The sequence below is a fragment of the Bacillus rossius genome, chromosome 7, assembly GCF_032445375.1.
Source record: "Bacillus rossius redtenbacheri isolate Brsri chromosome 7, Brsri_v3, whole genome shotgun sequence".
NCBI lineage: Eukaryota > Metazoa > Arthropoda > Insecta > Phasmatodea > Bacillidae > Bacillus > Bacillus rossius.
The window spans coordinates 41,960,098-41,973,834 of record NC_086335.1 but is presented as its reverse complement, the minus strand read 5'-3'; the positions used below and the strand labels follow the sequence as shown (position 1 = coordinate 41,973,834).

Below are 13,737 nucleotides of genomic sequence, written 5' to 3'. Positions count from 1 at the left end.
GGGGAGGACACCCCGGACCCACCACTTTATTCCCGGGGGGAGGGGGGGGGGGCGCATGCTTCTTAACACCCCCATACACAAATCCTGGCTACGCCACTGACTTAAACCTGTCCACGTGAAGTAGTTCGTTGGCGTTCCGGGTGGCAGTCGACGTGTGTGTGTGTTTCCGGGGGCAGGTGAACGGCATCACGACCCAGGGGGAGAACATAGCGGACAACGGCGGCATGCGCCAGGCGCTGTGGGCCTACCGCACCCTGCAGGCCCACCGCAGCCGGGGCGCGCGCAGCTCCCTGCCCGGCTTCGCGGCGCGCTACTCCCCCGACCAGCTCTTCTTCCTGGGATTCGCGCACGTGAGTCACCTCTCCACCAATCCACCTCTCCACCTGCCAGCTGGTCCGCCAAACAATTTTTACCCCCTGTTTACGTTATTGACAAGTATCCACGGACCTTCATTATATTCATATAAAGGCACGTTTCTGGGAGTATACAGGGGAATGGAAGTAGTACGTAATTGTTAGAATGTGTTGCCATGTTGATTTGATTTTATAAGAAGTTTATTGAACAGGTGTTGGGAACAATGAATTTGTGTTGTACTGTTGGTACTTACATTGTGTTTTTTTTTTTGCTTTTTTTAGGGGTTCTTATTCTGATAAAATGTATGTGACGACGGTTATAATGTGAAATGTGTTTTAATAAAGAACTTAATAAGTATGTGGACTGATACAATATATTCTGATTCCTGCGTATTATGGTAATAATCTAACAGTAATAACCCCCCAGTGAAGAAGGAAGTCCTCCCCCGATTTTTTTTTCAAAACCATGCTTTAAACTTTTTTTTTTAGGTTATCTTAAAACCCTAAAAGTGCTTTTCTCAAAACAGAATGGCGCTCATTATGATTACGTAGGCCTACTAATACCAGATTAAAAAAAATGGCTACCCGCTAGTTTTGCATATTCAATGACCATAAATTAAGTTGTGATGAGTTACTTTAAAAGGATGAGGGGAAGGCTTTGCCCCTCTCATGATTTCGACCTAGATATACAGGGCCGCAACTAGGGGGGAGCAAGCGGGGCATACGCCCCGGGCGCAAAGCTGTAGGGGCGCCGAAATCGCTTGCATTGTAATTCCTACTACAACTGGTAACTGGTAAAAGGTTTTTGCATGGAAGTTACAGAAGCACAGAAACTGTTACATGTAGGTATCTAAAATGCTTAAATAGCACCATTTTTCCGTGGGAGGGCCCCCGGACCCCCCCGCTTTATTGGTGTGGTATGTGCAAAAAAAGAGGGAGGCGCATGAATCCATTCATGCCCCGGGCGCCAGAGACTCTAGTTGCGGCCCTGTAGATATATACATTCATAAATGCTGTGTTTCAGGAAATCTCTTGTATTTTTTTTTTTACAAAACTTTCAAAAAACGTGTTAGTCCTACAGCAAAAACACTGCTCTTCCTTCCAATTCCAAGTGCCTGGTTATCCTGTTCAAAATCGAATTCTGAATTTGATGTACACAGTTTTGTGCGAAAATCAAGTCACCTGGTAGGTACTAGGAAGAAACCTTTGTTTATTCGAGGTACATTCTTGCTGTAAAATTCCATAAATAAATTTCCTGCGTTTTCTAACAGTGTAGAACAACATGTACATGTACTCGAAAATATCGGAAGGTTCAAAACCACATTGACAAGGCCCGGCAGGGAATTCCCTACGACAAATCCAAGTACTAGTATCTCTATATGGGTGTCATTGATAGTGTTGGATGATGGAAGAAGACTGAGAAAGTAACTAACCCGCACAACTTCTTTCCGTCCGGGTTTGATTCTCGTCTGCTTCATGTTCGGTCGGCGGTTTGTAACATGGAGGTATGAAACTGCCTCATACTTGTACAATACAAGATAAAAAAACTATATTTAAAAATTCAGTTTGCGATGACGCTGCATTAATTACCTGGATTTATCTGTTGTGAATAAGCAATGCATGTTTATGGGGCGTCCATTAATTACGTGAGCCGATTTTGCCAATTTTTCGACCTCCCTCCCCCCTTGTTGAGATGTGGTGAGATTTGGCTCGACCCCCTCCCACTCCCTATAATTATACGTAAGGTTTTTCAATATGCGTATGGTTAGTGTAAATACACTAATCTGTGCTTGATTGCGTTGGATTTATTTTAAAATAATAATAATTTGCTTTATTTACATTTAAAACTAGATAAGACTAGTATTTAAGACAGAACGTAGTCTAGAATCGCAGTGAAAAAATCTAACAATAAAATACTTAAATACGAATTACTAAAACTCGCAAAAGAATATTATTTTCTAATTCAGTCCACGGGGACTCATGTTGTCTCAGGAGTGACTACTGGACAACATGCCCATGTGATTTTGAGTACAATCATTTCATTTGCTCTTTCAACCTAGCTCTGATCTAACCACAGCAATAATCGCGCGTAAATCTACTAAAAACTGTCTCTGAAAAGTTGATTGTTTAACATAAAATATACAACATAAAACTTAAAACTATTAAATTATATTAAAAAATAAATAAAGGAAATGACCGCGTTGATACCCCATTCGCTATGATAGTAGTCCACTAAAGTTGTAGTCTCTCATGCGCGGAGTAGCGGAGCATATGTATCGCCACCGATGGTACTACATAACCTTACTTTTACTAGTGCGGTATACGAAATGGGTCGTTACCACAACGCCGAAATACCACAACGCCGAACGTACAATAACGCCGAATACCATAACGCCAAATTCAAAATTGACCACAACGCCGACGACCCGAGAACTGCTGTGTACCACAACGCCGAATGACCACAACACCGAATGACCACAACGCCGAAAAATGTTGCTGCGGGAGTGCCACATGAGCAAACTGAAAACAACTAAATTAATTTATGTGTGTTTCTTAAAAGTACCTTAACGCCGAAACACCACAACGCCGAATGCCATAACGCCGAATTCAAAGTTGACCATAACGCCGAAATCCAAATTGACCATAACGCCGAATCCATACTTGACCACAACGCCGAATCCGTATTTGACCACAGCGCCGAATTCCAAGCGTGTTGCCTACCAGCCAGGAACCTAAACGCACTATTTGGAAATTTATTTTCTTTATAACGAAAGCAGCAAAGTTTATAATCTTATCTGTAGTTGTAAAGTGGCACAACTAATTAAAATAAATTATAATTGTCAGTTATTATATGAATTATTAGCGATGATTAGTAGCCCCGGATACTTGGTGAACGCAATAGTGATTTATAAAATCATTCCTCTCAAGCTGTCTCCTCAGTTACTGCTTCGTTATCATTTCATGATAGCATTTAAACTCACTTCCATGTATTATTATTAGCCCGCATGCCTAAGTTTCATTGTGCACTGTGGATGTACATATATAACTGAAGTAGCTATTCAAACGCTTGGAAAACATTTAAGTCTTGCAAGATGACTACATAACATAATTATGCATTGTATTAAGGTGGTTTGGACGCAATAATAGTTGTAGTTTTATATTTGTACCAAACAATGTCCAACTTTTAAACATTGATTCCGGTTTTCAATGGTTTCCCGAAAGGCTAATGCTGAAATGGCGCGGTTGAGATATTCGGGAGGTTTTAGGGTCTTGAAAATAACATTTCATAAAAACCTTACATATCGCAGGGGTTTGTGAATTTTTTCATGTTAAGAATAAATCTTGTTCTAGCCGCAAATGCGTACTACTTAACTGCGATATAAATGTGTTTAACAAAAAAAATAAGCATAGTACACTTAATATTTTTTCTTGCACCATTCGTATTTATGTTACAGATTTTATGAAAGTATAATTAGCGAACATATTTTGCTGTTTTTCTTCATTCCTAGGGGCTTCATCTTGAGCATTGCATAGATAGAAATTAGTGTGATGCAATAAATAATAAATTAAATATTATTTACTTGGCTACTGTAAATTGTATGCACCTAATTATAAATTTATATTATTAAAGCGTAGCGACGAATTTGTAAAATAGCATGTATGTAAACTGATAGAGCTAGAGATAGGTCCCGCTCGTACGTTTACTGCGATCAAGAAAGGTAATTGGTTTGTGCAGGAGCCCAAGAACAAACTATTCTCTATACCACGAGGGTAAACGTTGCTTCCGAAGAGCCCGCTAGAATGCGTGGGGTGCTCTGCTAGAGGTGCTTGGCGCGGCCAGTGTGCTAAGGCCCGGTGCACACGTGCGGACATTGTCCGCGTGGTTGCCGCAGAAACACATTCACACAGTACGGACAAATACCGCACAGTCTGAACGATGCCGACTAACGAGATGGATGTGTACAAACGTAAACGGGAATTCTTTGTGTACCTAGTATACAAATGTTTATTGGATACAACTAGGAAACATTGGGTGCATCCGTTCACCGTCTCAAGACTCCTGAGGGGCAGATTTGCAACAAGATTTTTTCCTTGTCATCTTTTTCGTCAAACGATTCGAAAAATTTACGGCACATGTTTATCCACGCACTTCTTATTTTTTATTACGGTCATGGTATTCTTCAACGGCTACGTTCCATATCTCTGGATAACTTTTAACTTCTGCGATAAAGAGTTCAACATCTAATATGTCTTCAAATTCACGTGATGCTGCGCAGCGGCACCGCGCGGACAATGTCCGCACGTGTGCACCGGGCCCCAGGAAGGCGCGCTGTTGTCACGTACTCGTCTGTTCTTTTCCAAGTGAACTAAGAGCGCCGAAAAGTCCAGAACACAAAACGTGACAACTTCGTAGTCGTCAGTGTGAATATTTATGTAAACTAAATATATGTATGTTCAGTTCGAAAGCGTAGGTCAGATATTCTATTGGGTTTGCCATAAATTTACGTTGCCGTGATGCAGTAGGTACTGTGCGTATAGTGAAACATCGTTACGTTTTTCTAGTAAGGCCTGTTCTACAATGCAACGGTAACGGAACAGACGGGACCGAAAACGAAAACGGATCGTTGTTCCGTTCCGTCCGTATTTTTCTCTTTCTACAATTACACAGACCCGTAAGAAAAACAGCCGGTAAATAGCAAGCGTGACGTCACATAAAACTAAGAGTATAAAATTAATTACTTTTTAAATATTTGCATATATACGGTAGTATGTCTGGATATATAGTAAATAGCCATTTGGAAAGGAATTCCGAAATAATGGAAGGCATAAATCTCCTCGTCTTACGTTTAAACATTTCATTTTAAAGTTTTTCTCCATCTTGTCATATATATAGTAAATATTTTACCATGAAAATCAGCATTTCGTTAAAATTCATCACGACGAAAAACACGCGAACAATTCAAACACAATAGTTGTTTCCATTTTGTTTTTGTAAAATAAAAAATAAAAATTTAACAAATTAAAACAAAACAAATATCTTTTAGTTGTAGGTATGAAAACACAAACGACTGAGCTACGGAGGCCGGCTATGCTGTCCATCCTGGCTAGTCAAGGTCACTGTGCGGAATGAGCGTTTTTTAGTAGGAGTGTGGGGGTGGTGGTGGAGGGTTAAACCAAATATTTTAGAATGACAATATAGGAAACTCGAGCCTTTTAACATGGTGAAAGCTGGCGACACCCGACAGCAATGACCCTGGTGGCTTTGCCTAAAGGAACGCCCGCGAAATTAAAATTCCCATGTATTACAATGGGAGATACGAGCACAGATTTACTCTCGTCTCTTGAAATCTTGTTGTCATCGTGAAATAAATATACGGTCAATATATTTTTACTGAAACAGAGTATTCATATTTCAAAACAGTTACCCAATTTACAGAGCTATATTGATTTTTAAGACAATTAAATATAGTGTTACTGTAAACATAACATACAACGAAATGATGCAAATCATACAGTTTTTAATAATGAAACATACTTAACTCTAAACCTTAAATTTTGTAAATCACTTATTTTATAAATATTCCGTGAAAGTTTAAAAAAAATTCCTCGAGGAACTGCTTAAAGTGAAAAAAAAAAAAAAAAACTTAAAAATTGAATATGACTTGACCCGAACCAAAATTAAGTATTTTTAATGTTGCTAATTGAAGTCAACCAAACACTTATAAAATTGAGATTGATTTAATTTATTTAACATAACAAAACACTTAAAACTAATTTACATTATTTTCATGTTGAAAATCAAACATAAAACTTTTGAAATCAATAATTTTGGTAAACTGCTTGATATACTACAGTGACAACTAAGTCATTCAGCATAATGAGTGGAGCGCAAAAATACAAATTTGAGGATATTTGAATTATATTTAGGTAATGCTCTGGTTTAAAATAATACAATAAAAATTTAAAAACAAAATTATATTAAACATAGGTTAAAAAATATATATTTTTAAACATTGAACGTTGAAATATGTATCATTGTTTCCAATAAGGCACTATCATTTTTAAACAGTGGAAAAGGAATATTTGATGTAAACCATACACAAGTAAACATGGCAATAGCAAATGTTGTAGTTCCTATTAAGATATTTGGCTATAGTTTCAGCCGTCGGAAAACTAAAAAACTACTTCTAACAGCTAGATACATCGTAATTATTGCAACCAAACATTGCACAAACTTTTCCAGTCATTATAAATAACTTAAACAGGATAAAACAAGGAAAAAACTTCCATTCAAAATTAGCAAAATAACATTGTCTCAAATGCGCTTACAACGTATGTCCAGGCTAGGCCGCCAGAATGCGCTGCTGAATGTGTCGCCCGTTTTTTTGACGACTTACCTATATTGTCCTTCTAAAATATTTGGTTGAACCATCCTCACACTACCATAAACCTGTTTAGGGACTTAATTGGGGGAGGGGGGTGGTACGTATCCCACATTGTAAACAAACCACGTCTACCATCAACTACTAAGTACTATAACTACTATTATAAACGTTCATTTAGTAGTGTGTCAACGATGTGAGGGATATAATAGACTATAGATGATGATAATACACACAGATTTACGCAATTACTGAATGCTGGTTGTGATCTGCCATACCAATGGCGCTAAAATACTAAATTCTTCCACGCTTGATAACATAAAAAAATTGATTTTCATATTTGAATTATTTTCACCTTGTAAACACCGCTCTTAAAGTGACAATAGATGGTTAATACCACTATGCAAGACTAATTTATATTCAAAGTCATCCACCACTGCCGCGTCATAAGCTTGGAACAGTTTACCGACATCAGATTAGTCATCCCCTGGCTGAGGGGATGACACTGACATTCCGCAAAATGTTTATTCAGATCTGTATAATTGTGGGTGTGATTTTACATGAACGTAATAGAATTGTAATTTTTTATATTAGTACTTAGTCTGCCACTTAGGAGTGTTTTTGTGTATTTGTAACATTTATGTAATTGTTTCGTGTGAGCATTGATTTTTAAATAACATATCAATAAAAAGAAAGTTCATTTTAAATGTGTCCAGTGTAAGGAACGTTAGCATGCCCTCTGCGCTTTTAAAGACGTTCATAAATGAGAATGAATCACTGTAAAATCAGGTGTAGGAGTAGCGATATATATACACAAAAGCATAAAAGTGACTGCCTTAGACTTTCTCATGCCAGGTAGGCATGAATACTTATCAGCAGAAGTACGCCAGAAGCACAGGCATATTGCCGTTAGGGTCCTGTACAAGCCAAAAAAATATATGTATGTATATATGTACATACATATAAATATTCCATATACTAATTAAACTGAAGACTATTCATGCATGGTAAATTCAACACTTCTGAGCACCTGGTTACTTTTTTCTCTCGATCAATTTGTATCCTTTCACTACTTATTAATGCTTTATATTTATATTTTTCTATTCAAGATAGTCTATTTTTTTTTCAACCCAACAAAAATTATATGTCCGAAACATCCACGAAATATAATATTGGTTGTTATTCAAATAGTAGTGATTTTCAAAGTGTCCACTTTACCGTGAACGGCCTACCTTGAAAATGAACTATGCAACATGTTAGAAAAATATGAATATATAATCTTATTAGATGATTTCAACATAAATATGTTAAAAATTTCCGCGGTGAAACAGTTGTACGCAGGAATCCTAAATATTGCGCAACGATTTAAGGTGGCCGCCTGATAGCGGGTATGTTTTTAATGTTCGAGGAGTGGGAAGGGCGGGAGAGCTAAGAGCGATACAGTCACGCGCATCAAGGTCCTAACGCCTATATCCGCCAGGCGGTCTTCTGACATGCAGCAACATTGTCGAAGACTCCCCTCTAAGACAATTTCAGTGGGGATACTATCATTTTATGGCGAAGTATTAAATATGAAGGTTTTTTGTACGTTCCTAAACCATTTTCAAGTCAGTGAAACGTTATTTTCAAACCTAAAATTGACGGTGAAAATAACAATTTTAGCCATTTTCAGCTTCCAAAAGAGGTTATTTATATAGAGGATTGTATAAGCTGGCATCAATGGTCTAGGAACACGTGTAACATATGTTAAGTGGTATTGGTAGCAAGTGCCGAGCACACACGCAGTACACTTGTGTGATACGTGAGCTGCTGAAGCTCTGCACAGTATTTATAGCGGCCGGTCCAAACGACCACCTTAAATAACTTCACGTAACTGGATATAATAGCCCAAAGATATCACATGAATACCAGAATAACCTCGTATTTTACAAAAAATTTCGAAAACACAGCTATTATTAAAAAAAAATTATTTCGTTATGGGTATATTTCAGCATATTGCCTATCGCACGTAATTTCATTCTGAATAATTTAATATTGGTTTATACTGATTGTATGCTCGTGTAACATGCATATTTTGTCTTTAACAAACTGTTTTGAGAAAAATATTCAAACTATGCTTACAACTAATGTATACAGAATTAACCTATTTATAATAAACATCGAACTGTGAATTTTTCACACTTGAACGCCTTTAAGGGGCCCACCTATTGCAACACCCTTAAGTAGTTTCATTTGTATCCCGCTAGTACATTTTCTGAAATAGCACCCTAAACACCCCAGTTTTGGCTATTTAGACACGACCTAAAATGTGTTTATATTGTGCATGTTTTCTTGAAAGAAGTGTGTGTTTTTTTCGTAGATAAACAGCATAAAGACACGTTACTAAATCTGTAAAAAATTACTCTGACATGCTACAATTCAGTTTAGGCACATGTTGGTGAGCTCCTTAGGGAAATGCCAGGTAGTTTTACAGTGGTTATGATTTTTTTTAAAATATAATTATAGTAGGCTTATTGGTATTAAAGAATCTCTTCATTATTTGGACAGTATTATACAATTATGTATATCATAATTCCTTTATTTTATAGCAATGAATCAAATAGTTTTTAAATTTATGCACCTAAAGTATTGTAAATATTGTTATGAAAATAGCCTAAAATGGCATAATACTTTTTTTTGCAGACAAATGGTGCACTATTTGCAAAAAGCGTACATTAAAAAAAAACTTTATGTGTAAATTACAAACTACAAACTACTCACTTATTGAGACAAACGTTTAAGACGCTCGTCCACTCACAGGTTACTTGTGTGAATGAGACACTAAATCGATATACCGCCCTTATCCTAGGTGCCTCCAACTCTGAGTCGCCCTTCACGCACAAGCAATTGAACGAGCATGCAGCGTGTACCTGCGGGACCTTAAGCGGTAACCCTATCATTTTTGTTATAACTACGTAAGTCTGAATCGAATAATATATTATTACCTGCAAGAATGGAGGTTAGCTACAGCATTAGCCTCCCACGTAGGCGATCCGGGTCCAATTTACTTCCATATTTTCAACGAAAGTTGGCAATTTTTTTCGGGATCTCGTGTTTCTCCTGCCTATCATTCCCGGCGCTACTTCATATCTAATTTATTTCCTCAAATCAACTCAAAGGAGCTGACATTTCAAAAGGCCGCCTACTCTTCTTGAAACCCTTGTAAAAACGTCGCATTTGCGAAATAAAAAAACATTCAACTTGATCTTGAATTGTAAAAAAAAAAATATACATAAATTATTTCAAAATATATTTCATTTCGATCAATGTTCCATTTGCCCTATAAAAAATAAGAAAGTGTTATGTTTTAACTAGGGTAAAAATCAGTACTGATATTGAATGTAAAAAACAATAAACATGTTGCCTATATAATGTTTAGCTTCACAGTTGCAAGAGAGTGCGCTTATCTTACGAATACAGTATTTCAATGCCTGGCAGGTAGGCAACAAGTTATGGTTTCGGCGTTATGGTCATATTAGAATTTCGGCGTTATGGTCATATTGTGGTTTCGGCGTTATGGTCATATAATGGTTTCGGCCTTATGGTCATATAATGGTTTCGGCGGTATGGTCATATAGTAGATTCGTTGTTTTGGCATTCGGCGTTATGGTATTTCGGCGTTGTTGTACATTTAAATTCTCTTTCAGTATATTTAGTGACTTTCTTCTGAGTTTGTTTTTGTGGCAGTACTGCAATGACATTTTTCGGTGTTAATGTATTTCGGCGTTGTGGTCATTCGGCGTTGTGGTACACAGCAGTTTTCGGGTCGTCGGCGTTGTGGTCAATTCGGAATTCGGCGTTATGGTATTCGGCGTTATTGTACGTTCGGCGTTGTGGTATTTCGGCGTTGTGGTGCGTCCCCATACGAAATCAGCATAAAAATATGCTGATGGGTTGTATCTGTGTTTTCAGCATATCTCAAGAATTTCACCGCTGTGTCTTATTTTTGTCTGTGCCGATAGATTTTAACAATGAAATTTATTTAAAAAAAAAAAAAAAAAAAGACACGTCTAAATAACTGACTTGAGTATTCTCCCCTCCGTATTGTGATCTCGAGATGTATTCTACATAAAATAGAAAGAAAGGTGTTTAACCTACCTTATTACGGAATGCCAGAGTAGTCCGGGTCTTTCTCTCCGCCGCTTCTCTGAGGAGCTGTTCGATCTCATGCTGAACGTGTAGCACTAAGTCTTCCTTTTTCGGGAAACTCTGCTTCGCTGCGTTCCATAACTTTGTCACTTCTTCCTGGAAGCACTTGTTCGTCTTGTAGACGTGTATTTTCACGTATGCATCACAAAAATCATAACTCATTCTGAATGAGTGACAGCGTTGACTGAGCCGTCGGTCGAGTAACGAAACATTTCCGCACAGAACAGTAATAAGGGTAGCGTGAACACAGCAGGTCGGGACCTGTCCGCGCGTCTCTGCCACCCGGCTCGTATGCCGCAGCGTTCGAGTCAGCGCTTGGCTGGTCGGTGGCGGCTAACAATCGAGGGGCTACTGTGCTACGTCATGGCGTTCGCATAACCGCGATAATTGTGTAGGATTTAAACATATTTTAGTGTAGAAAAATGTTTTACTTAATTTAACTCAGTTTTCTCACAATTTTAGTGTTTCTTGCAAAAAAAACCTGTGAGATTGGGGTGAGATTCGGCTCCCCCCCCCCCCTAACTATCTACACGCCAAACGTAATTAATGGACGCCCCCGTACAAGCATCCAAGTCACGGGTGGGTAGGCTTAGGGCCGTTAAGAGGGAGGGTCAGGGGGGCAAAAGAGGGTGAATTGGGGCGAAATTCCCAGAGCACAGTTCATTTTCAAGATTTTTAAAATTTTAATGTTTGAGTTTACGCTAGGATGAAATTTACAAGTCTATATTGTTCATAAAATTCATAGGAAACCTTACAAGTAATTTGATAACAGTTAATGCCACAGAGACATTTAGTCTTTAGATTTTTTTTTAAGCTCTACATTGTACATTTAGTAATGGGGATGGGGCACAACAAAATTATTTGCTTAATAAACTATATTTATTTTACTTGTGCAATGTGACTGAAAATCAAATACTTTGTTTGTACATCTACACACTTCACTTACTCTTTGCAGATACCGATTAAAATAAAACAAGCTGTTCCTCTACTTGTCAAAAGTCTAAATGTGATGCCACATGCAGTCGTATCAGCATCATGGATACTGATGTAAAAATTAGAACTGTATTACAAAAAAAAAGTATAACACCATAAAGCCCACACACAATCAGTCCAGCTCCCAGTTTGGACTGCTCAGCCCGAACTGATAGTTTGGATTGAACGCAAAGGCTTCCACAATTTATCTTGTAATTTCTGTTGCTGTTTGATATATCATTTCATCATATAATCTGTTACATATGAAAACAATCTATGCCAAATGTTGCAGAAAACAAATATAAATTTCTCAATCATCTTAGCTTCATACATGATACATTTTTTTTTCCCTTAAATGTTTTGTAATTGAGTCCCACCTGGTGTCAGTTGGTAATAAATAATTAAAATATTATTGAATTGAAAAGTTAAGTTGGATATAAAATTACTCATGAAATAAAATATTTTTCGAACACTCGCGGACCTTTTTAGTCTATAGTAAGCAACCATTCTAGTTTTTCGCTGGAATGATTTTGTGGACCCATTAAAAATTGAAATCAAGATTTGAAACCTGACACCTCTAAGAACACATGTCACGTCTCACTCCCTCGCTCCATGCTGCTGTAGGTTATACAACTGCTACATCTTCTGTCTCACCTGTTGCAGATGTGGTGCGGCAAGTACACTCTAGGAGCCCTGCGGTCCAGACTCGTTGAAGGAGTGCACAGCCCCAACAGGTATAGGGTCATTGGGACTCTGTCAAACTCTGTGGAGTTCGCAGAGGCCTGGGGCTGCCCGCCAGGCAGCCCGATGAACCCGGAAAACAAGTGTGTCCTGTGGTGAAGTCGCTGCCCACCGTTGCTTTTTGGACATCTTACGTATAACATTTATACATTCTACAGCTGCCACTGGCACAAAAGGACCTCAAATTTTTTTTTACTAATAATTTAATTTTACATTAAAAGTATAATATATTACTACAGCAACTTGTTTAAAATTTTTATCTCTTTTTTTATTTTTATAAACGTAGATAAAATACTATTCTAGTTTACACAGTTGTATTTATAAAGAAGGGAATATAGGTTAGTGGATGATTTTGTGTGTATGGACTACATAAGAAACAATTTTAGCATTCATTACTGTACATGTGTTTAAAAAATAATGGACTGTTTCTGACTTTCCAAGTTTTAATAAACATTTCACATTAATCCGGTGCTCTTTCAAAACGCTAAGTGACAATACATGGTCTGACACTAGCGAAGGCCATGACCCAAATGAGGGGTCGACAGGTGGCCAGGGGACGGGAATGGAAAGAGGGGATATCACTTGAATCAGCAGTGTAGTGCTGACCTTGAGGCCTGTGCCATTTGTCTGTTAAAAAATCAGTCTGGTTTTTTTTTTTTTGCCAAACGTTGTATATTATTAATAACATATGGTTCCCTTGAAAAATATATAAATAAATATCATAGCAAAAAAAAAGACAGTGTTTTATTGCATCATTTTCACATATTTTATGCTAAAATCAAGTTTGAAAAGTAGGGGCTGTGATTTTTATGCGAGAAAAGCATCTTTGTTTGGTGTTATCTTTAAAAGATTTGTGCAATGGGAGTGCATGACTTGATGTAAGTTTTTGGACATACGCCATTGCTAAGAACTTTTTTCTGTTGAAGAAAAACTAATAAATAAAATAAATAAATAAAAATAAAAATAAAAATACTCAAAAAAGATACAAAAAACACACAAAATTAAGCAAACAATTGCTGTTGTCAACAAGGATATGAACACCACAAAATATTCCGAAACAGGAATATGGTCAGCAAACAAAGAAAAAACAAAGAAAAATG

The 13,737-nt window shown here is 37.4% G+C and overlaps 1 protein-coding gene across 1 annotated transcript in view; it reads left to right on the top strand.

Moving 5' to 3' along the window:
- The window catches only part of LOC134533912 (neprilysin-4-like), a 49,819-nt gene extending 36,447 nt beyond the window's left edge, over positions 1–13,372 (top strand). Inside the window, exons 17-18 of the mRNA XM_063371700.1 lie at positions 177–350; positions 12,560–13,372. Coding sequence (XP_063227770.1) covers positions 177–350; positions 12,560–12,736 — 351 coding nt within the window. The 3' untranslated portion in view covers positions 12,737–13,372. The remainder of the gene's footprint in view (positions 1–176; positions 351–12,559) is intronic.
- Positions 13,373–13,737: the final 365 nt, after the last annotated feature.